The 22708-nt window shown below is 49.1% G+C and overlaps 7 protein-coding genes across 7 annotated transcripts; 5 read left to right on the forward strand and 2 right to left on the reverse strand.

Annotated features, from left to right (window-relative positions):
* Positions 1 to 586: 586 nt before the first annotated feature.
* On the reverse strand, positions 587 to 4608 carry ONS95_010962 (uncharacterized protein). The gene is made up of 2 exons (XM_058504554.1): positions 4032 to 4608; positions 587 to 3968 (listed from the first exon to the last, which is right to left on the reverse strand). Exons 1-2 carry the CDS (start codon positions 4426 to 4428, stop codon positions 793 to 795), a joined length of 3573 nt encoding a protein of 1190 aa, XP_058359110.1. The 5' UTR covers positions 4429 to 4608; the 3' UTR covers positions 587 to 792.
* A 77-nt stretch (positions 4609 to 4685) lies between these two features.
* On the reverse strand, positions 4686 to 7558 carry ONS95_010963 (uncharacterized protein). Its single transcript, XM_058504555.1, has 2 exons — positions 7010 to 7558; positions 4686 to 6961 (listed from the first exon to the last, which is right to left on the reverse strand). The coding sequence occupies exons 1-2, from the start codon at positions 7074 to 7076 to the stop codon at positions 4902 to 4904; spliced, it is 2127 nt and encodes a 708-aa protein (XP_058359111.1). The 5' UTR covers positions 7077 to 7558; the 3' UTR covers positions 4686 to 4901.
* A 4125-nt stretch (positions 7559 to 11683) lies between these two features.
* On the forward strand, positions 11684 to 16104 carry ONS95_010964 (uncharacterized protein). The gene is made up of 5 exons (XM_058504556.1): positions 11684 to 12146; positions 12264 to 12394; positions 12565 to 12927; positions 12975 to 15129; positions 15216 to 16104. The coding sequence occupies exons 1-4, from the start codon at positions 12004 to 12006 to the stop codon at positions 14891 to 14893; spliced, it is 2556 nt and encodes an 851-aa protein (XP_058359112.1). The 5' UTR covers positions 11684 to 12003; the 3' UTR covers positions 14894 to 15129; positions 15216 to 16104.
* Positions 16105 to 16226: 122 nt separating this feature from the next.
* Positions 16227 to 16771, forward strand: ONS95_010965 (uncharacterized protein; the record flags this gene model as incomplete). Its single annotated transcript, XM_058504557.1, has 3 exons — positions 16227 to 16353; positions 16481 to 16563; positions 16676 to 16771. The coding sequence occupies 3 exons, from the start codon at positions 16227 to 16229 to the stop codon at positions 16769 to 16771; spliced, it is 306 nt and encodes a 101-aa protein (XP_058359113.1).
* A 1172-nt stretch (positions 16772 to 17943) lies between these two features.
* On the forward strand, positions 17944 to 19717 carry ONS95_010966 (uncharacterized protein). The gene is made up of 6 exons (XM_058504558.1): positions 17944 to 17957; positions 18009 to 18255; positions 18313 to 18916; positions 18970 to 19097; positions 19145 to 19432; positions 19486 to 19717. Exons 3-6 carry the CDS (start codon positions 18408 to 18410, stop codon positions 19650 to 19652), a joined length of 1092 nt encoding a protein of 363 aa, XP_058359114.1. The 5' UTR covers positions 17944 to 17957; positions 18009 to 18255; positions 18313 to 18407; the 3' UTR covers positions 19653 to 19717.
* A 354-nt stretch (positions 19718 to 20071) lies between these two features.
* ONS95_010967 (uncharacterized protein) lies at positions 20072 to 21154 on the forward strand. Its single transcript, XM_058504559.1, has one exon. It carries the CDS (start codon positions 20314 to 20316, stop codon positions 20992 to 20994), a length of 681 nt encoding a protein of 226 aa, XP_058359115.1. The 5' UTR covers positions 20072 to 20313; the 3' UTR covers positions 20995 to 21154.
* A 664-nt stretch (positions 21155 to 21818) lies between these two features.
* ONS95_010968 (uncharacterized protein) lies at positions 21819 to 22701 on the forward strand (the record flags this gene model as incomplete). Its single annotated transcript, XM_058504560.1, has 3 exons — positions 21819 to 21862; positions 21928 to 22241; positions 22298 to 22701. The coding sequence occupies 3 exons, from the start codon at positions 21819 to 21821 to the stop codon at positions 22699 to 22701; spliced, it is 762 nt and encodes a 253-aa protein (XP_058359116.1).
* Positions 22702 to 22708: the final 7 nt, after the last annotated feature.

Raw genomic sequence — 22708 nt, forward strand, 5'->3', positions numbered from 1 at the left:
TGGAGGGGCTATGACTTAAGAGTGGTTGTTAGAAGAGGACGGGGGTAGATTTATGGTAAAAGGAGAGGGAGAGGGAGAGGAATGAGAGGGTGAAAGGGCACTTTTTTCTTCTTTGTTTCTTTTTTTGAATGTGGTGAAGAGGTAGAGTTCTTGGATGATATTCTGCAGCAATAAACTAATGGGAGGATGGATGTCTCTGCTGTGAATATAATTAGACTCCGAGCGGTTATATCATCGTTTTGACTCAGCTCTCCTGGAAGTGTTGAAATCAGCAGGGTTCCAGAACGTCAACTGTCACATACAGGTTTCTCGTACAAGTTTTTTTTTTTTTTTAGTTTCATCGGTAATCTCAGTAATCTGTCAATCCAGTAATTAACAGAGGGGTTTCTGGGGTTGGGTAGATGCAATGTAAAATGGATGACCGTTCCTTGTGAACCAAAGACTAGACTTGAGAAAATCCGACAATCTAGCGGAGTTCTAATCTGAAGCGGAGGAAAATACATCCAGGCAAAGCACGTCAAGGGAAAGCAGATACGGGCAAAGTAGAAGAGTATCTAGCATTGAAGCACAACCATATCTCAACTACGCTACTACTAACAACAGACAAGTACCTGCCGAAGAGAAAGTAAAGCTACCTGATTTATTGAGCCCCAGCGCACTATTAAGGGCGAAGAAGGAAAACAGTGGAAGTGAAGCCAGCAAGCAGGAAAAACAACAGAGCAAGACCCTCGACCTCCAAACAATGGCGATCATATCCCGCAGACACAAGCGACATCCGCTCACCCATCAAACTCAGAATGCTCTCCCCTTCCCCTTCCCAGGCACCTCCGACGCTTCGAGAACCGGAAACTCATCCCTCAAACTACCATCCTCAGCCCCGTCAGGAGCGGCAATAGCATCCAAGCGGCTTCGTTCTTCAGCAAGACTCAACTGTAGAGCGTAATCCAAATCGTCAGCTGCGACCTCTGTCTTACGACTGCCCTCTCCCTTCCCTTTCCCCTTTCCATTTCCATTTCCCTTCCGATTCCTAGAAGTAGAAGGCGAAACGGAAGGGGAACGCTTGGACTTCTTGCCGGACTGTTTATACGTGATCGGAATATCGTACTCGCCTGCACCTGACGCTTTAGGAGATCGTCCACCTTCATCGACACCATCAAGGAGGGAGAGACGAATGGCTTCTTCGAGATCCGATTCAAAATCTGAGTCTGGCTTGTATTTCGGTGGTGATGAAGCTGGTGTGACGGTTGCGCTGCTGAACCAGGCTGATTGAGAGGTAGAACTCTCGTTAACGTCACCTAGATAGCCTGTATCGCTTGAGCGGCGCTCCTCTTCCTCTTTTTGGAAGGCTTCAGCTGAGACCATTTCTGCGTAGCGGATGGCTTCTTCTTCAGAGAGACCGCCGAGCCCAACACCGAAGCGGTTCTGGAGTCTGGCATCTTCGCGCGATCTGCGAAGCTTCTCTTTCTTGAGTTCGTCTTGCTCAGTTGCGATGTAATCCATGAGTGCACCTCGACCAGTGTTGGTAAAGCGATCGGATGCACCATTGCTTCCCCGTTCGCCACGACGCACGCGACGCTTCTTACTTTGGTACTGATCAGCGGCAGATGAGCTGTATGACCAGTACCTGAGATGAGTTCCCAGAGAGACCATGCCGCGAAGTACGGTTGGATCAGGATCAATAGCAATAGCACCAGCAGCATAAAGATTGATACCAACTCCGAAGATTGAAGCTTGAGCTTGAACCAAACGACGACGAGCACGAGATGAGAACCGGGAGTTCAAGGTTCGGATAGGTTGCAATGTGGATGCCAATGGATCCCATGTCTGAACAAGGCCGTCATTGCCACCATGAACAAGGTACAGAGCTGAGACTGCAAGGCACGAGATCTCAGGAGAGTCCGTGTAGATTGTACGTAGTGGGTGAAGTTCGTTGACAATCGATGGATTGGTAGATTGCGGACCCCGCATGTTCCACAGAATAACACTGCCAGTCTTTGTCCCAACAGCCAAGAAGCGAGCTCTATGACCGGGAATATGGGTTGAAGACGAAGTGTCGAGGTCTGAAGGAGTAGCGAACGGAGACGAGAAGTTCGACGTACCATTGACTGTTCTCAAAGGATCTTCGTCAACAGTTAACAAGGCATATGTAGACATGTCGATGGCAGTAGTAGTAATTTCGATGCTTGGGTGGTTCTTCAGTGATAAAATGGAAGACCGCCATTCTTCGACAAGTGCATTCGATGCTCTGATTGGACTGCCAGGAGTGTTTGGCTCGGGCGATGACATCCTAGCAGGCGTGATGGTCGTACTTCCACCAAAGATTGATGCTCTCTGGGATCGATCTGGTGATGAGGTTCGAGGAGGACTGATGACCGTACCTCCACCAAACAGTGAAGCCATTGTGGTAGTTCTCGGAGCCATTGGAGGCGTCTTGGGCAAAGGGTATTCTTCTAGAGAAGCCTGTTCGGATTTCCATCTTGTATACCGACGAATCTCGGCAGCTTCGCCTTGGACAATGCCACAGTTGATAACGAGTAGTGCTTCACCGGCCCCATTCCCATCATCACCAGCAAAGTCTACCTCCAGTCTGCGACGCATATCCCAACCCTCGCATAGCTTGCGGAAGTGCAATGGGCGATAGCCGAGGAACTTCTCAATCTCAAGCGTTTCAGCAATGATTTGTGCCCTTGACAGCCGTTGATGCCTCGATGATGATCTTGGCGAGTAAGAGCCATGAATTTCAGCTTCGTGATACGGATCCTCACGGGCAACACGTCGAGAAGGCTCAGCAAGATTCCAATACGCTGTTCGCCCTGTGACCCAAGCATGTCGACCAGCATCGTTGTCTTCAACCTTGGCATCGAGCAAAGCAGATGATGGCGTCTCGGTAAGGTAGTACACCTCACCAAGAGCATTCAAAGCAACAGCCCAAACACGACCAGAAGCTTTACGCTTAACATTGTACGAGTCGTCAACCTTGATTGAGATGATGGGAACGCCAGGGCTGAGAACCCATTTCGCGGTCATTTGACCCTTGGTGATACGACGTCCAGAAGTAGTATCAGCACCGAGAGAATAGGCAGTAACGACACCAAGAGTTGAGCCAGTCAAGATCCCAACCAGTCCATCTGTCATGAGAGGAACGAATGTGGACTTGGCAATCCAGACCGCAGAGATTGCCTCGATGAGCCCTGGAACTTTTGGAATACCAGATTCCGGCACTGTGATATCGCTCGGCTGACTCAGGAATCGACCACGCATCTCCTCCGAAGAACGAAAGTATGCTTGACCTCCAGGAAACCCTTCACCATAGATCATGCCATAAGGCTGGCTGACATCCATGGTATTTGGCAGTCCTGCTGGTCCATCGCCTTCTCCATACGGCTGATCACCGACAAAGAGCTCCGAGAATTGTGGGAGAGCTTGAGGATCAGAGAGACCCCAGTTGTCAATCTTGCCAATGTTTGGATCACTGGTACAAGCCGTGCCAGTCTCGTCCGTTCCATGAATGAACCTCGGTGATTTCTTGCCGCTTCCAAAGACAGCATGAATATGATTGACCGTAGCAAATAACTGCGAACCGTACGTCACTACCGCATTCGCATTATTCGCCGCACTATTCGACCTCGAAGAAGCACCATGACCTGGAGCAATCTGGGCCGGCTTTCCGCGGCCGAGACTTCGCAGAAGTCGTGTACGGAGAATGTATTCGCTACGCCAGGATGCGAGAGCCGTCAATCGTGTGAACAGACGCGTTTCCGATCGAAGCTGTTCTCTAGCCTCAAGATCTGGACCGCGACGGTTTGTAGCGACTGGCACCTCGATTGCATCTTGGCCTGGGAAAAATCGTGAAAAAGCGGTGCGCCAGGCGTGGGGTGTGGTGACGAGGCTGTAGAAGCGGCGGGAGACGGTGGATACGGCGGAGAGGGATGCTGCTGGCAGATGGGATAGGATATGCGTGAGGACCTCTGAGGGCATATGTTAGCTATCCATTCCAGCACCCTGTCAATGGAGGTTCCTCAGGGGCATACCATTTGGGAAATTCTCAAGCTGAGGACCGTCAAGTCGATAGCCTTTCTTCTTGATAATCTTGAAACCAAGACCCTCGCTCGATTTCCTAGCCGGTGAGGGCGACAAGGCATTCTCATATTCCGATATCACTTGGAAAGATGCTTTGGGTCTTTTTCCATTCTCATCTTGAATGTTCAATCCTCGCAGCTCCTGCAGCTGCTCCACGAGCCCAGCAGACTCGACGACATCTGCAGGCTGTTGGCTCGTTGCAGACTCGTTGCCATGCTGCTCTTGCGAGTCACGTAGGACTGCGGAAGGCTGGGGGAGATCATGAATGCCATATTGGGGGGTGGAAGAGGACTGGGAGGCGTTCAGTTCGGGTGTATATGTTGAAGATGCGATTGGCTCTGGTTGCATATAATTGGGTGCGGAGAACTCGGGTTGCGTAGTTTGACTGAGCCAGGTGGTTCTGGGTCAGTCTGTTCTTGAGAATCGGAGCTTTGAGAGTTGTGGGAGCTGCGTTGTTTTGTGTGTGATGTTGACAGAAGGTTTGGTGACGCGACGATTTTGGAGATTGCTTGAACGTGGAAAAGTGACTAGTGCCGAATTTGGCTTAGCGCGGATTGTCTTGTGGACAATTTCTCTCAACTTCAGATGACTTGGATTCTTGAAAGCCAGAATTAATTTATGTTCTGCTCATTTTATCGTTCTATTATACAATTACATGATTACTACTTCTGAGATTTCATTATATCATCAGAAGGCCCAAAACTCCGGGGTATATGCAAAGATATCCTGTCCTTTTTCCCAAAACTCCAGTTAAACAAATTTCCTGCCAGCCTCCCCTGCCAGACGTCCATACACCTGCCCTTCTTTTCTTTCCTGGTCATTCATAACCTGGCGAAGTAGCACATAGCAGCCGCCGTTGAAACCCAAACACCAAATCCGATTCTGAGCCTCCCAACGCCGCTTTTTTTCTTACTCGTTGTCTGTGCCGCCGCAGTCCCTGTTGGTCTTGATGTCATGGCCGTGAAAGTGGTCGTTTTGAATCCTATCCCACCTGGTCCTATACTGATCGTTTGGCCGTCGATCACGGTTGTGGTCTGCGGAGCTCCAGGCCCGAAAGTGTATGTCTTGCCACTGATCACTGCGACGGATGCGTCGACTTGGGAGAATGTAATGCCACCCGCTGTGACCGCTTGAGTGGTCGGATTGAAGGGGATGGTCAACGTGGCACCGCCGATTACGAGGCCTTCAGGTCCTGCGACTATGGTTTGGCCGCTGATGACTGTTGTCATTGGAGTGGTTCCTGGACCGACTGTGAGCGTCATCCCGTTGATGACGGCCAATGTAGATCCAACTTCTGAGATTGACAGTCCACCAGCAACTGCAAATTGGGTCCCAGATGTTCGGTCAGGCCCTCCAATCGTAGTGCCATCAAACACAACCCCCGCGGGACCAACAGTAATAGCTTCTCCGTTCAAAACCACAGTCTGAGCTGCAATTCCAGGTCCATAAGAAAACGATGTACCTCCAATAACAGCCACCGAGCTTCCAATAGCCGAAAATCCCTGTCCCCCTACTACAACAACATTTGTTGGCATATTTGGCGGTGGCGTGATAGTTGTCCCTGAGAACCCCACCCCTCCCGGTCCAACCGAAATTGTCTGTCCCATGACTACAAGTGTCGTCGGCTTTGCACCTGGCTGGATAGGAATCGTTGTTGTTTTCCCTCCGCCACCTCCGCCTACAATCACAACTCCAGTAGGTCCCACTTCAACTGGAACTCCTTGGACGGTGGTCGTCTTTGGCGGCTCCTCAACTTCACCTCCATTGCCAGTATAATTAGGAACATAAATGATGACCAAAGGACCCTCCACTTGATCAGGGCCAACTGTGAACACATCACCACCTTCCGTAATTGTCTTTGGCAGTGAGCCAATTCCCACAACCTGATTTCCAATCACTGCTTGACTCGGCGAAACAACAAGGGTGATGCCGTCCACCACGTAAGTAACTCGAGTCTTCGCTGTCCGGTCAGGGTTAATAATAGTTGTGACTTCAAGAGGTGGATTAGTTTGCGGAGGTGGGTTTGGAAAAGGTGACCACACGTGTGTGTCAGAATATGTTCCTGGATCTACAGTCTGTTTATCTGTTTTCTCTGCTGGGAACGTGGGGAGAGTAGCCCGAGTCGTGATGGTAACAGCGTTTTTACTCGTTGTGATTACAGTAATTGTGAGACGTATTGATGCCGACGCGGGAATTGTATTTGTTTTTGGCGGGGAAAATCCGACAGACGTGCTCGACGACACGACAGCACTATCTGTTGACTCCAATGGGCCTGTTGCTGAAGGTTTTGATGGCATCGGTATGGCTAATGGGGGAGTTAATGAACAATACACGGGAGGAGTGAACTCGGGAGTCTGGAAGTAAGCTGTTGAAGCATTGTCCGTCAACGTGACCGTTACTGTTGTTGTGTTTGGAAGAATTGACCATACTGTTACAGGCTCCCACGGCTCCAAAGTCGAGCAGTTTGGTGATGTTATCGACTCAGTTTCTGGTGTATCGGTCTTGATCGGCCAATTGTCGGATTTGGTGTACGAGGTAAAGTCTAATGGAGGGGCCGTTCTTGATGGATATGTACTCGATGTATTAAACCATTTCGTTGAGCTGGTCAAGGACGATTGCTCGGGTTTGGTAGTGGTGGCCTCGTAAGACGAGCTAGAATCCGGGGTGATGTACCAGGTCGTGTACATTACAGGATTGCCATTGCTATCAAGGCTGGTGTCGTACGGGGTTTGGAGTGGCCTCGAAACAGACTTTGTATATGAGATCCAATAATTAGTCGTGTATGAATGCGTCCCAAGCGTCAACGTTGGATACGAATATGTCGAAGTAACTTTCGTAACATCTGAAGAGTTCTGGAATACTCGGGTTTGCGGTATTCTACCTACGATTTGTCAATACAGTTTTGCCCATCTATATCTGGCTTACGCACCGGCAGCGTCCACCCAAGGACAAAACAGGATGGACATCCATAGCAGAGTTCCATATGATTTGATCATGGCTGGACTTTATGCTCTCACGAGCAGGAGAATGGGAGGGTCACGATCTTTGAGCGATGCATGCAGAGTCGGTCGAAGAGTTTGTTGGTTGTAAATGAGCGGTTGATTTGGAAAGTAGCATTTGGTGAGAGAGACCTAAAAGATCTCAAAGGCAGCAAAACATGGAATGGAATAGACGGTTAGGTAGATCGGTAGATGAGAACTTTGCCGGTATGCTGGTAAAAAGCAAAGCACAGGACAAGTCCAAACAGGAGGAACGGTGCGACGATGCGAAAACGACAGTGGTATGGATTAGCGGCCAGATTGGAGATGGCACTTTTGCGTAACTGGATAAAAGAGAGGAATCGAGCCAAAAAAGAGCTGTAAGGGGATATAGAGTTGGAAGGCGGAAGCAGTCTTTGAACCTTGACCTGGGAACGAGTATATGATGTCCAGATTAAAAGTCCGGCGGACCGCGGGAAGTGGAGGCAGAAGCAGAAAATAGAGGGGGGGGGGGGGGGGGGGGTTCTACTGTAAAAGCTGGGCCGGCCCTCTAGCTGAAGAAGGAGGCGGTGGCAGGGGCTAATACAGTACAGTAGCAAAATCCAGGCCATCCCCAGGCCCCATCCCATCCCAATGATCCATCCAGCAGGGAGGCCAGGGAGGCAACAGCAACAGGCATCTTGGACGTTTACTTTTACTTTTACTTTTACTTTTACAGTACTTCATTACAGTAGCGGTTTCCCTCTTGCATGGCCAAGGCCCGAAAGACAGCATGAAATAATATCACTGTTGTGGTGCTCAGTAGTACTAGTGAGTGTTGTGCAACGTCCGTTGTGCCTGTGTCTGCCCGGACAAGCAGTGCAATTTAAGTGGAGCACATCCTCCCATGTCATGCCATGCCATTCCTGTCCCATCCCATCCCATCCCATCCCATCCTGCCGGGTACGCACTCCGCGATCAGGTGGCCGAGTTGGAGTTGGCCTTGCAATTCGATATCTGGGACTGCTTCGAGGTATCAATGTTGACGGCTTGATGTAAATTTACAGTACTGTCGGGGTTTTCATCAGCAGTATCCCGGCCAGCTACAGTACTACTGTGGTGCCGAAAAGCAGCGAAAAATTCTCGATTCGTCCACGTCCACCTCACATGTCATCCGCACAAGTCAGAAGAGGGGAAACGCGAAACTTTACTTTACTGCGAAACTAGTTATTATTTACCAGCTCGGGCTGAGGAAGTGTTGCGTCTCCGTAACGGCAGTGGCTGACCCCGAGAACATGATCCAACCTCTCAGAAGCCGTCTATGGCCAACGGCTGGCAGCCATCGTCGCCATCCAACACACAGGAGGCACCGAGGCGTGGCTTTTGACTTCATCCGCTCCCTTGTCCAACTTCTGGCATCCTTGTCCCATCAGGTCAGCGCTGGGCCACCATATCGGAGAAACGTCCAGCCATGGCGCACAGTGATTGGGCAATCCAAAGCCAGCGATCGCCGGCTGATTTCCCTTTCCCCATAATCCCAGCATGTGGGAAGGGTTCAAGCCAGGGCCAGGGGAGAGGGAGCAGGGAGCAGGACAGGGACATCGTGTCATGGTGTCATCTCGGTAGAGAAAGGAAAGCCTTGGTCCTGTCATCACATCACTCACAGGCTCACAGCCTTGCCAGACAACTGCCACGGCAATAATCAAAGAACCTTAATGCGTCCGTCCAACCTTAAGTTAACTTTCCAGCTGAGGATGGAGCATGAATGATCGGAGCCTGGATGGCATTAGACGAGATGAAAAGGGGCCCACTACTGGAGAAGAAGCTGATATCAAATGTTTGGTACAACAACAGTGCTACGCAGCTCAGGGGGAAGGGAACCACCATGTGCACTTCAAATTCAGTATCACGACATGTACATCCTCGCCGATGTAGTGTATCACGGAAGCAACCAAGGCTATCTCTCGGAACCTCAAAATTGTCGCTCATCCCCTTCAGACCACGCGGCCTCGAGGATTGTACCTCCGCGCTTGTACATATAACTGTACTACTCTTCCATTCCTTCTGTTACTCAGGGCCCTCCGCCGGCCATCCTGTGCGACTTTCCAGATTATCTTTCTCACGCCTCAGGCACCTTCGGTAAATCCTAACTACAATCTAGATTATAATCACGCTCCAGATGGATCCGAGCATGCAGTGCAATATAGAGCTCTGTTGTAAAGTGTGTTTCCACCCCATGGGACGGCCGCCCCCCGCGCGTGATCATCAGACGCAACCCGGATAGTGAACAGATTCAAACTCAAATCATCAAGCGAGATGGAATCACCATCAAGCGAAAAAGAACAATTATTCGCTCTCGTGGAGACTAACACACACAGATACCAGCCAGCTTGAATAACCTCATCCTGTGGATCCTCCAACTCTTAAGCAAATTCATTATATCTCCACAACAGCTCTCAACCCCTCACGAGTCACACAACACAGCAACCACGCCAGGTCCGGGTCCTTTTGTTATATTGTGGCTGTCCCTCTACAAAAAAATATATACTCTCCAACTCTGGACATACAGCCGGTAATTTTACCCTCCTCTCACCTGATTTGATATAATTTGATTACCTGGGGGTCACAATCGCTCGCTTCCTTACTGGCAGTGTTCGCGACCCGATACAGTGCATAGCTGTTATGTAGGGGTGCAATATGGCAATTCTCTACCTACCTTACCTAGCAGGCAGGCAGTCAACGTTTAGCGGCTCCGTGTTTGGATTTTGATTTTTCCCCGCGGTGTGATACGGCACTTGGCCTCCGAGATGCTGGGTGCTGCGCTGCGAGGGGGCACTGTTGCGAATTTACTGGATGTCTAGGTAGGTAGTTCTTGTGCAGACTCTTCGGATTCGGAGAGGTAAATGGAAATGCAGGTGTACTGTGAGTTTAGATGAATGGTCAAATGAGAAATAGAAGAGGAGAAGCGAAATATGGATGGGATCCAAAAGTCTGGAGGCGAGAGGAAGCGAGAACTATTTCCCTTTCCTCAACTTCAATTCAATATCAAACTCTATAATTTAATCGAGTCTAGACCATACCTCTACTGTAGCTTGACCACCCGGCTCATCCGTCTGAACTCAACCTCTCGGAGTTCCGCCGCCAAACCCAGCACATCCAAACCAAACATCCAAACATCCAAACATCTCTCATCTCCAAAAGAAATACACCCTTCGTAAAAATCTCCCTCCTGATGAAAACAACTACCTTCAAGTAATGTAACCATCCAATCCATCAAGAGTATCCACTAGTCTACGAGTAAGGTACCAAACAACCTGGAATGATCTGCCGGCCCTTAGGTTCCTTCAAGCGATAGGTAGTAATGCCAAGTCTACTGGGTCTGATGTTCTACGTAAAAGTTGACGTCTGTCTGGCTGGTGAAGTTTACCAGGTACTCACTCGCCTTAGGTAAGTGAAGGTCAAGGTCAAGGAATGCTTGTGTTTCTTTACAGTAGAGAGAAGAGGAGAGAAGAGGAGAGGAAATCGTCATTTTTGGGGGTTGAGGGAGGTTGATTCGTACAAGAAAGTCGGCGAGATATTTATTTACTTTGATCTTGAGGAGATGGTGACTTGTTCTGATAGATAAGTAGGAGAGAACCTGGCTGTGGGAAGAGGGAATAGTGAGGATCTACCCAGACACTGGCCATGGAAAGATGAGCCTGAAGTTCAATTGAATACCTAAACTGGCCTGCGTAACTAACTAAAAGCCCTTTCAGAAATCTACTCCCGTAGGTACTGTCCCAAGCCGAGCACCATTCCATCTCGTTATTCTTCCAATCAGCTGCCCCTTCCATACGGTAATTCAACACCCGATTACCTGCATACTAGGTACTGTATCTATCCTCCACTGTAATATTCGATGCTGCAATCAGCCTGCCCTGCCCTGCAGCACTCGCGCAGGCACCAAGAACTCACTCCTCTGCGCACTGCCCAGATAGGATTTCCCCCACGGATGTTGGATGGACAAAAGAGTGATCTGATTCCAGTCCAGTCCAGTCCAAGTGGACCGCGTGGAAATAAATAGGTCAAAATACAATATAGGACGTTCCGCACAAGTGATTCATTTGGCTTCCCGTACGCGTGGGACCTGGAACTGGAAGGCTTGCTTCATTTGCGGGTCGCAGAACCGTGCACGAATCTTGCAAGCATCTGATCCACAGCTCCTGGAGTTCTTCCTTGTTGACTTTCAAAATTATTGTCATCATCCTACCACCAACCCAAAACCCATCCCATCTCAACTCCACAGGTACGCCATGCCCGTGGCTTGGATACTGTAGCACACATCCATCCACAGGGCTGAAGCCAGCCTCGCCGCATTCTTCATTCCATTATTCGTATCGTATCGCACCCAAGAGAAACTCAAGAGAAAAAAAACAGCCAAACAGCCCTCTTTCGCAGATGCCGATCATCCTGGCCCAGCGCCAATCCACTTCCAGGAAAGTGCTATGCAGTAGCTGGACTGGCTCGCTGGGTAGGTAATCCGCACATCTCCGCGCGGACTAGGACAGGGGTCTCCCCACCACCACCACCACCAGCACCAGCTCTCCCCTCCCCTCCCCTCCCCAGCGTGCCGTGTTCCCCTCTCAGGCTACAGCCTGCTTTCCCATCCCAGGAACCGTTACTGTAGTGGGTGGGTAGCGCACCACTTTTTCTTGTGCTTTCCTCCAGGGCTGTCTACCTAGTGTCCAGTGCTGACGGGAGTCTGACCCCAGAAACTCTGGCCGACAACTTTACTCCGTACAGTACTGCTCGCAGGACTCCACTTCAACCTCGACAATATCCTTTCCGGTCCTACTGAACAATTCAATGTGAACATAGAACGCAGCACGTCGCGACGCACATTCGTTTGTTCGTTACCGTACCGTCCTGTGAAGCCAGACTTGAGATGCGCCCCTCTACCGCCCCGTGAAAGTACGGTAAATCGACCATGGATTCTCGGTGGAAGGTCAGGAGTCTTGCTGCGGCATTCTCGCTGTCGATATGTTTGCGCGGCGTTGAGGGCGTGGACATTACGTCTGCGGCGGCGGAGACGACGGTCAAGGCGTTGAGTGTTCCGCCGTCTGCGAATTGGTGAGTTTGTTTGCTGGAGGTGGAGTGGAGTGGAGTTCTACAGTTCTTTGTTTTCGAAGGGGGGGAGTATGTGGAGAGGGGGGATGTTCGGACTTAAGCTAATGGGGGAATTTATAGGTACGGCGATGATGGGACTTGGTCTGCTATTTCGATTCGGGTGGGCGATCCGTTGCAGTGGGTGGATGTTATGGTTAGTACTGTGAGCTCGGAGACTTGGGTTGTAGGGCCTGGAGGCTGTGGTGCTGGTGGTGAGTTGATTTTCTACTTGGAATTCGATATGCACGAAACTCTCGAGGAAAGAAGTTGTGCAGAGGGCTGCTGGGCATGGAAATCGGCATACTGGGATCATAACTTTGGCATCCGAATATGTCGAGTTTGGAATTTCCGCATTGTAATGACTCGTACTAACTTCTACCAGACAGCACATGTTCTTTCATAAGAGGAGGAACATTCGACCCTTCCAAATCCTCAACATGGCAAAACCAAGGATTCTTCGAGCTAGGAGCAGATAAGCAACTGGGAAATACGGGATATGCTCAATACGGCCTCGACAACCTGACGTTCGGAGGTACTGGAGTTATGATCCCATCTGCAATAATCGGTGCTTTCAACGGAACTGGCCCGATCAGTGGAACTTCATATCTGCTTGGATTGTTCGGTCTTGGGGTAGTTCCGGGCGGGTTCAATAATACTTCTCCGTTGAGTGCTCTCAGTGCATTAGTTGAACAAGTAGGAGCTGTTCCTAGTCATAGTTGGGGATATACCGCTGGAGCAAAGTATCGTGAGTTATTCGTCCCGGACTTGAAGTTCTCGTATTGATGTAAACAGAACAAAAAGGTGTAGTCAACTCTTTGACACTTGGTGGATATGACTCGAATCGTTTCATTCCCCACGACATCACTTTCAACCTCAATGCAGGGAAGCAGCTCTTGACTTTCGTCAATTCGATTTCCGTCGCTTCATCGGCAGATTCGAATAACTGGACTAAGCCAGTAGAGCTTCTGAGCGCTACTGATCGCGTATCCGCCATCATCGACAGCTCAACGCCTTACTTATGGCTGCCTCAAGCTGTCTGTGAGAGGTTCGCCCAGAGCTTGGGTTTGACTTACAACACCACCCTCAATCTGTATACCTTCGACGGCAATCTATCTCAGCACGACACTCTCGGTGCTTCTTCACTCTCATTTACATTCAGTCTTTCTGATATTTCGTCAACACCAACTTCAGTGGATATTACATTACCATATGCAGCATTCGATTTGCAACTTACATATCCGGCAATCCCATTCACTAATTTTGGAGACGCAAACTCGACGAAATATTACTTCCCACTTCGTCAGGCACAAAACGAAGCCCAGTATACCATTGGTCGAGCATTTCTACAAGAAGCATACGTTATCACAGATTATGAACGCAACACGTTCTCAGTCCACCAAGCCATCCACCCAGCAGACTCGGTGGGGAACACTAGTATCGTATCTATCACCCCACCTCCTGACTCCACATTCTCTGGTCTCCCAGAGGAATCAGGATCAAAACTCTCAGCTGGTGCTATAGCAGGTATAGCAATTGGTGCCGTCCTGCTAGTCGCCCTTGTCGCCTTCGTCATATTCTTCCTTTGCCGCCGCAAACGCCAGAGGAAAGGCAAAGACACCGACTCCGAGAAACCTCTCTCTCCTGATCAACCCCAACGAAGTCTTCTCGCCCGCCTTCTCAACCGCAACCGTCCACCCCCAACTGGTGTTCACGAAGCCAGTGGTTCCTCATCCTATCCCACGGAAGTCGGCGCCGATGCCACTCATGAACGATTCGAGCTCCCTGCTCCTCTAGGACCAGCAGAACTCGACTCCGAGTCAACAGGAACCGGCTCTCTAGACGGCACAACCGAGCGTGGATCTTCCACCCAAGACTCCGCCAACATCTCCGCCTACGAGCGCGCAAGAAGGAAATTAGAGCGACAACAAGCCGCTGCGTTCGCTCTCTCCTCATCAGCCAGAGAAACATATCCCGTGGAGAAGAGCGACGCAGATGTTTCTCAAGTAGCACACTACCGAGCTCCCGAGTCCCCTGGTACCGACAGTCCCCTTGTAAGCCCCATGAACGAATCACACTCTCACGGCTCCCTCACCATAAGCGGGCCAACTTCACCTGTGAGTCCCGGCTTCGTATCCACGCCTACGTCGCCCACAGGGCCACCGCCCACATACCGCCGCTTCAATCTCAACCCCGCTAATGTCGTCTACGCCGGGCGATTACCTGACAACGTCCAGCTTCCACGTGTGGTACCCAAAGTTATCGGACCTGATGGCAGGACAGTGAGAGCGGAGGAGACGCTGGCTACGGAGCCTGGTGTCGGGACGAATAGTTCGCTCGGCAGCCACTTCACAGAACATGAATCCGAAGACTTGTACGGTAGCGGCAGTGGAGGCACTAATATCGTCTCTCCTATCGCACTGAGCTCCAACTCAGGCTCAAACTCTGCATCGGGGTCCGGTTCTGCTGGATCAGCTGGTGCGAACACAGATCCTGTTTCGTCACTTAATAGTAATAGCACGGAAGCGAGGACGCAGCTGAGAGATGAGAATGGGAGTTCCATGCTGAGTCGGAATATGTCCATGTTGGATCCGTGGGGGAGCAGGAGGAGGTTGGATGGCGAGGATTTGGTGCATGTGCCGCAGCCGGCGGAGAATAGGTTTAGCTGGGAGGAGGAGCGGATTCCGGGGAATGAGGAGGAGGGGAGTTTGTAGGTAGGTTTGGGGCGTGGTAATGGAATTTGTGAATCGGTGGTTAATTGGGTGGTGTATGAGGATTAAAAAGTCTGGGTTTTAGCGTTGGCGTTTTGGCGAGGGTTGGTTTGGAGGGTATGGTTGGTTGGCTATGGTTTGGATGGGAATGGATTGGAAGGTCTTGTGATCATTGGATGGAGATTGGAAATACGGTTTGGAAATCCAGGCTGCGACTGGTGGTGGTATTTTGTGTAACGGTGAGCATTACACACCTCCTGGTCTCATCTTTATATGGTTCACATAGTCGAACCGTGACTCGAGTACAATAGTTAAGAATACAAAGTCCTCACAGAATCATCAATACCGCTTGACCCAACAGTCAATGACACACGAATACAAGCATCCTCTACCTTATCTTCCTTCGTGTATTCCATGAGACTCCTTGAGCTGGAAAACCTCATCCGTTTTCCATCGAGCCCTTTCTCAGTACAGCATATCAACAAAAAACCAACCCAAAAAGGGAAACACGACAACCGAGACCTCGCCGCACGTTCTGTTTTGTTTCGTTACCGAGTATTCGTACTTACTGAACACAACCAGGGTCGAAGTCAGGGCAAGTCAAGCTTAGACGGGTCGGGTCATCTCATGTCATGTCATGTCATGTCAGCGCACCATCCTACTCCTCACCCAATCATAGAGGGAAAGAAGTAACTAGGAAAAGAAACAAGACCAGGGAAATGATTTGAGAGAGAAGGGAATAGGGGACTGGGGATACCTTTCACGAGGGCGAGAAGGTCAATGGTTGATGGAGATTCAGGAGTTACGAATGAGAGTTTCAGATTCTTGAGAATTGAACCAAGTTAAGTAAGATTTAACTTACCTACTCGATTTCGGTTTCTTGTACAAGCAAGATGGGAATCTTCCGATTCGTCGTAAACAAGTCTTGTCATCTTCAGTACGGGATTCGCTCTTTCGTAAGGGTACCGGATTTTTCGTCATTTCATGTGCCGTTATTCTTACGCTGTGACTTACTGTATCGGGGGAGGACGAACTCTTCCTGGGCTTGTAGTGATGTTTCTTTGGATGTGTGTGGCACAGGAATTCTTCTGTACGTGAGGAGAGAAAGGTACGAGGCCGATTGCTAGCTGCGACTCTGTGAGAGAAGGGAGGTGAGAGATGAGAAATGTATAAATACTGAGCTCCTAGTCCTCAAGGTCAATCTGGATGTCCCTATCCTTACATATCTACAAACCAAACCTCATAACTCCTTGGCCCCAATTACCTTTTACTTCCAACCCCAAGTCTAAACCTCAATAACCAATCTGAAGCTCAGACCCAACCTTCAATCTTCAAAATGCACTTCCCAACAACCCTCACAGCCCTCACACTTGCCCTTTCCACCCTCGTTGCAGGACAAAACGCACACTACTCCTGCTCGAGACAACTCACTGCGCAGTGTTGCGTTTCAGCTGGTGCTGGATGTATGTCTCCCGTCTCGCCATTTCCGTGGTCAATCAATCAATCAATCACTTAGTCATTAACCTCGGCGACTCACTTCAAAGGAGACGAAACATAGAAACATAAAACTAACATCATAATTTAAACCAGGTAGTCCCATAACAGGGCCCTCAACAGATTTCACCTGTGCCGCACCGACGACTGGGTATTGCTGCTTGGTTAGTGGTGGGGTTGTAAGTTTGCCTCTTTTCGACAGTGCGAGTGTTTGAATATTCAGCTGCAGGATAGCTAGCGCCCGAAAATGGGGGAAAGGAAACTGAATATATACTGATTGTGGTGAGATAGATTCGCCTTTGTACGCTTGCGGCTTCGGCTGGTGTGACGACTACGATTTCGCAGACTGTTGCGTTGCCGACTTTTACGGTTGTGGGGAGGGCTTGAGTGGTGGTGCTTGTTGGGAGGGCGAGGGGGGGTGGTCATGTAGGAGGGGGAGGGCGAGGGTGAGGGTTTGATGATGCTGTAGAGTGGAATGTTGAGGTAGGATATGGTTTTGAGAGAGGGAGCGTGGCGGGAATGAGTAGGAGTGAGGGAAGGGAAGGGGAGAGTAGATTCAATTCGAAAATTCGGAGCGAGTAACATGGCATTTCCAGGAACGAGTGATGTAAGTTTTGCGTTGAAGGAGTTCTATTCAGTAAATGAATCGTGACTTTGCATGCACTGTCGCTACGGCGGACTACGAGTGATTAATGTGAGGCCCTTGTATTGTTCTCTGAGGCGTCTTGGAATAATCACATTATCCTCTTACATTTAAAATCGGGCCACTCAAAGGGAAGACCAAGTCTCCAGCCTGCTGCGGAATGAGAACTGACGTTTGTTGTTTTTATCAGAAGGTGGCGATTTTTGCTAAGCGAGCCCGAAAAGGAGAGCGCACCTTGTAAATGACATGTGCAAGCCATGGGCACGATCGCGCTCAGTTGATCTCAAATGACACCCCTAGTGTATAGAATCGAGTATTGTAAGTCGGGTAGAACTCTCAAAGGAGAACAAAGCTCAGAGAAACGGGATGTTCGTGAACATTCCAAGCAACGTTCTTTATCTGGCCAGAATCCGGTTCCGAGTGGGGTTCGGGCATTACGAGGAAGGCCAACTCTCCTTTGGATACCTATTCTCCACTGTTTGATGACTTCTTTGAGATGTATTAGATTCCATTACAATTGGATTGTGGTCGTGGTCAAAAATGCCCAAAGTCAGGTCACGCATCTATCTTCCAACACGGTGAGTAAGGGATGAGAATATCGACCAACACATGCTCCGTGGCCCTAGACCAATTAGATCAGGTCCTTGGGTCGAGCCCACGCCGACTTCAACCACGGGAGATTCAAGCCGACTATTTATGGTCGAATCCCATGTTTGTTTGTTTTTTAGCAGTAGCAAACTTCCTTTCTCATAGATCTAGTCTTTGCCAGAGATCAAACTACGACTTATTTTCTCCGACAACCAGTTCGGTTATCTCAGCATTACGCATCTCAGGGTTGAAATGGAAGACCTATCTTTGCGAATACTGCTATTGATCCCTCTAGTAATCCCCATCACCTACCATGTCTACAAAAGGCGGAAAGAGCGTCAAGTACGTGAATATGCCCTCCATATATTCTCGTTTCTAATGCGATCGGTTCAGGCTGATAGCAAGCTTGCAATTCAACACGGATGTCTTCCTCCGCCAAGGCTAAAAAACCAAAGACCCTTTGGTATCGATCGACTCGAGCAGACTTTCAGGGCAAATACAGAATCCCGGCTCATGGAATTATTCCTTTTCCATTTCAGACAGACTGGCAATACCTTGGAGCACGTTTTCCTCGGATCAAAAGCATTTGGAACGGTTGATCCTGCTAACATAGAGGCCATTCTGTCAACCAATTTCAAAGGCAAGTCACTAGATACTTTTAAAGCTTGGAACCAAATGATCTTACCTCTACATGCAGATTTCGCAATGGGTCCGCGTCGAGAGATAACATTCCCTTTCTTCGGCGATGGGATCTTCAATTAGGATGGAGACGCCTGGAAGCAATCACGAGAAATGCTGAGACCGCAATTCCACGTCAGGGAATACTCGAACTTGAACATGTTCAAAGACGCTACTGACAATTTGTTGAACTCTATACCAACGGGAGGCTGTGTCATCGATTTGCAACCTCTGTTCTTTTGTTTGACCCTCGACGTGACGACTGAGTTTTTGTTCGGCAAGTCCATTGAGAGTTTGAAATTGCACGAGTCAAGAGATGAGAACGCATTTGCTGAGTCTTTTGATATCGCACAGGAATATGTTGCAAAGGGTTTTCGCCTCCTCGACCTTTACTGGCTTATTGATGGGAAGAGATTTCGAGAGGCATGTAAGAAAGTTCATGATTTTGCGGACAAAATCATCGACCGTAATCTAGTTAAAAATTCTTTCGGAAGTCGAAGGGAATGCATCTTCTTGCGTGCCATGGGCGAGAAAACACCGGACAAGACGGTGCTGAGAAGTCAGACCATCAATGTCATGACGGCGGGACGTGACACTACTGCTTGCCTACTCTCGTGGGTTTTGTATGAAATCCATGGTCCCTCAATGGAATCTCCTGGCTAATGGGTTGCCATAGCTTTCTACTTGTCCGACATCCAAAGGTGTTGGAAAAACTGAGATCAGAAATTGCCGCACAAGGAGACCTTGAGTGGAGTCGCAGCAACCTCCGAAATATGAAGTACCTTCAGAACATACTCAAAGAGAGTGAGTCAGATAGCCCCTCAATCTTTCACTAATACCGACAGATTCAGCTCTCCGCCTCTATCCATCGGTCCCTGTCAACACTCGTACGACACTAAGAACGACTATCCTCCCAACAGGTGGTGGACCCGATAGAAAATCTCCTCTTCTTGTGCCCGAATGTACCGCAGTAGCCTACAGCGTGTACACCATGCATAGACGTCCTGATCTGTACGGCATGGATGCCGATCTGTTTCGACCGGAACGTTGGGACGAGGACATGCCGCTGAATCATGACGAGACGAACGCCAAATGGGGATACTTACCCTTCAACGGTGGACCGAGGATATGTCTGGGAAGTAATGATCTCTTCCCAGTATATAGGAAATTAAATGAATTTGACCAATCTTAGTGGACTTTGCTCTTGTCGAGGCAGCATATGTCGTTGCTCGGATCGTCGAAAGGTTTCCGACTATCAAGCTTCCAAAAGGAGAAAAGGTCGAGCTTACAGGTGTGGAGAAGCAGAGGATCACTTTGGTGATGTCTATCACTGAGGGATGTAACATCGAGCTGGGATAATGCAAGTGTTATGGTTGATGTTGTCTGTACAGCAGCGTTGAAGTTTTCCTCAGCGATGGAAGCATGAAATGATATTCTATTATCCATTCACGAATACGTCGACGGCTCCCCGAGCACAAGGAGATAAAACTAAGATTAATACAAATTCGTTTTCGCTGAATACTGGTCCTCAGCACTTGCGAAATGAAGATGTCATTCGTGCCTTTCCTCATTTAAGAATTTATAAATTGGAGGGCTAAATGCTACAAAACATACCAGAGGGTTCATCTTGCGTTCTGGTACATTATCCAGGAATGGCATCGGTCTCAGCTTTGGTTGCTTAATTTGGAAGTAAACAATGAAATAAGCTTTCGCTTACCTCCTGCTAGTCTTCAGCTAAGACAACTTTTGAACCCATCATGCTTCTTACACGCCCTTGAGCAATATACACATATCATCGTTTTCCTTGAACACCTACAGGATTCAGCGTCGCTGAAGAAGGCTTACAGTTCATCATGCAGACCAAGAGCTTGGCATATATTTGACCGTATGAGTCACTTCACCGGAAAACTCATGTTCTTCCCAAAAAGCAACTTCAGTCTCATGAATTTCTGAGACCAGCGCCCATCGGAAGCATACCGTAGCAATAAACTTTCAGTTCAACAAATTAGACAAAAGCATCATGTCGTCCCCAGAAGATGTAGCGGAAAAACCAAAACTTCCACAAGATCTTGTCAAACAACTCACCACTCTCGCGAAATTCAAAGATCGGTCTCATAAAACATGCCACGAAACACATCTGCCAATTCTCAAGAACACAGCATCCCTCTCAATCGTTCTCTTCGGCGACTCCATGATCGAGCGCTTCCTCACCACCGGATCATCCACCCAGACTGCCCATCTGTCATCCTCTTTCAACGCTGGCTGCGGCGGTGACAAAATCTCCAATGTCATCTACCGATTCCTCATCATGCTGCCATACCTCCCGACTGATATCAAAGTCTGGGTTTTGATGATGGGGACGAACGATCTGGGGAAAAAGAAAGCGGTGAAAGATGCCGATGTCGAGGCGTATGGCCTGCTCGTGAATGCACTTTGTGAGGTGACACCACAGAGTAAGGTGCTTATCTGTGGGCTGTTTGAGAGGAAGGATGTATTAGATGACTGCGTGGGGGATACAAATGGGAAGTTGAAAGGTTTGGTGGAGAAGTCGGGACTTGGAGAAAGGGTGGGATGGTTGGAACCACCAACTTTGATAAAGGAGGAGCATTTGGATGATCATGTTCATCTGAACGAAGTGGGTTACGGGATTTGGGAAGGTGTGTTATTCCAAAGGATCGAGGAGATGCTAGAAGAAGTATGAGCAGTGGCCTTGCGTGAAAGACGTGGATTTCGAAGAAGGGCAAGCGTAGCATCGTGGTCTGAGGTTTGAGAAGTAAATACTGCTTTAAAATACCTTGAAAATACTTTAAAGATACTGCAAGGCTGTTCTGATACTGTGGATTGTTGTATCTCTTCAAAATTGTTGCCAATTCTGGTGGATCTTCGGCGAGCCGTTCCTTCAGTTAAAGCAGAAGCAACCAGCTTAAGTTACCGAGCGTATGAAGCGCAGGTGGCAAAATCAACGTGAAGTCCTATGTACAACAATTTGTTAAAGACCTTATAGAATGGGGACAAAAAGCGATGAAGCACGCGGAATAATTCTCTTGGATAGGAAAAAGAGGTTGGTGATGTGTTTCAAGAGTCATTGACGCAATGTCGCAACTTCTATTGAGAGTGGACGAAGAAGGAGTCAAACATTGAAAAACAATCGATACAGCAGACTCCACGCACTTAAAAGGAGTTGTCTTGTTGATTAAAGCATACAAAGCGTTGGGCTGTGTTGTCAGTGAAGAGACCGTGTGTTGGAACCTCGCATTTCTGGAGTGCCGATTCATCATTGAAGTCGCATTTGCTGATGGGCTTGAGCAACTCACCTGAGTTCACGAGTACTGACCTTGATTGTTCCAACCATAGAGAGCATCATCTCTTCCCCATAACTGAAAATTAGCGAAAGTCGGGAAGAAGCAGAGCGGAAAGTAAATATCGGCACAGCAAAGCCGAAGTTTTGCCGACAGACTTCCAAATCCCAAGGCTGAAGGTCCAAACTCAACCTCTCCGCCTTGTCAACTATCCAACACGACAAGAATGGCATCCCAACTCCCAGCTGGTGGCCCACCACCAAACGCAACGTACGTGTCATTGCACTCCGACACGTACACCCCGTTTCTCCAGTCCAGGCACTAACGAATCGCAGCGTGTACGTCCGCAATCTCGAAGAGCGTATCAAGCCCGGCGAGCTCATTGATGCTTTGAAAGAGCTTTTCTCTGAGTACGGCGAAATTATCGATGTAGTCGCGAAGACGAACTTGAAGGCGAAGGGCCAGGCATTCGTAGTTTTCGATAATGTCGAGAGCGCGCAGAAGTGTATTGAGGATGTCCAGGGTTTTGACCTCTTTGGCAAGCCGATGCAGCTGGCGTTCGCGAAGACGAGGAGTGATGCTTTTGTGAAGCGCACTGCAGGTGATGAGGAGCTGGAGAGCCATAAGAGGAGAAGACTTGCGGAGAAGGGTATGGTTTCTATATTTTGGTGATGGGGGCAAGGATGATGGCTAACATGTGGATAGACAAGAAGAAGGCCGCCGAGCAAGCAGAGGAGCAGAAGAGACTCAAGCACACTGCCCCCGCAGGTATGGCTCCAGATGCTGGCGCAAGACCTATCAAAGCTACTCGTGGCGCTGGTCTCAAGTCCACGAATGCTGGTGCAGCAGCCGTCATCCCCGACGAGTACCTACCTCCCAACAAGATTCTCTTCTTGCAGAACCTTCCCGAGGATTACGATATCGATGCTCTGACTTCTATATTTGGTCGCTTTGAGGGCTTCAGAGAAGTAAGATTGGTACCAGGTCGTAGGGGAATTGCTTTCGTGGAGTACGATGGTGAGGCGGGCGCCATTAGCGCGAAAGAGAATACGGCAGGTATGGCATTGGGTGACGGACAGGTCATGAAGGTCACATATCAAAGACAATAGATGTAGA

Source organism: Cadophora gregata, assembly GCF_030347475.1.
Source record: "Cadophora gregata isolate MNR1 chromosome Unknown scaffold_5, whole genome shotgun sequence".
Classification (NCBI taxonomy): domain Eukaryota; kingdom Fungi; phylum Ascomycota; class Leotiomycetes; order Helotiales; family Ploettnerulaceae; genus Cadophora; species Cadophora gregata.

Excerpts from the sequence above, each read along its gene's own strand:
- ONS95_010964 (XM_058504556.1), top strand. The coding sequence starts at position 12,004 with ATGGATTCTCGGTGGAAGGTCAGGAGTCTTGCTGCGGCATTCTCGCTG. Across the intron at positions 12,395-12,564 it reads TGGAGGCTGTGGTGCTGGTG|ACAGCACATGTTCTTTCATA; the intron begins GTGAGTTGATTT and ends AACTTCTACCAG. Across the intron at positions 12,928-12,974 it reads TACCGCTGGAGCAAAGTATC|AACAAAAAGGTGTAGTCAAC; the intron begins GTGAGTTATTCG and ends TGATGTAAACAG.
- ONS95_010967 (XM_058504559.1), top strand. The coding sequence starts at position 20,314 with ATGTCGTCCCCAGAAGATGTAGCGGAAAAACCAAAACTTCCACAAGAT.
- ONS95_010963 (XM_058504555.1), bottom strand. The coding sequence starts at position 7,076 with ATGATCAAATCATATGGAACTCTGCTATGGATGTCCATCCTGTTTTGT. Across the intron at positions 6,962-7,009 it reads TCCTTGGGTGGACGCTGCCG|GTAGAATACCGCAAACCCGA; the intron begins GTGCGTAAGCCA and ends GACAAATCGTAG.
- ONS95_010962 (XM_058504554.1), bottom strand. The coding sequence starts at position 4,428 with ATGCAACCAGAGCCAATCGCATCTTCAACATATACACCCGAACTGAAC. Across the intron at positions 3,969-4,031 it reads GCTTGAGAATTTCCCAAATG|AGGTCCTCACGCATATCCTA; the intron begins GTATGCCCCTGA and ends ATATGCCCTCAG.
- ONS95_010966 (XM_058504558.1), top strand. The coding sequence starts at position 18,408 with ATGCTGAGACCGCAATTCCACGTCAGGGAATACTCGAACTTGAACATG. Across the intron at positions 19,098-19,144 it reads TCAGAACATACTCAAAGAGA|CTCTCCGCCTCTATCCATCG; the intron begins GTGAGTCAGATA and ends CGACAGATTCAG. Across the intron at positions 19,433-19,485 it reads ACCGAGGATATGTCTGGGAA|TGGACTTTGCTCTTGTCGAG; the intron begins GTAATGATCTCT and ends GACCAATCTTAG.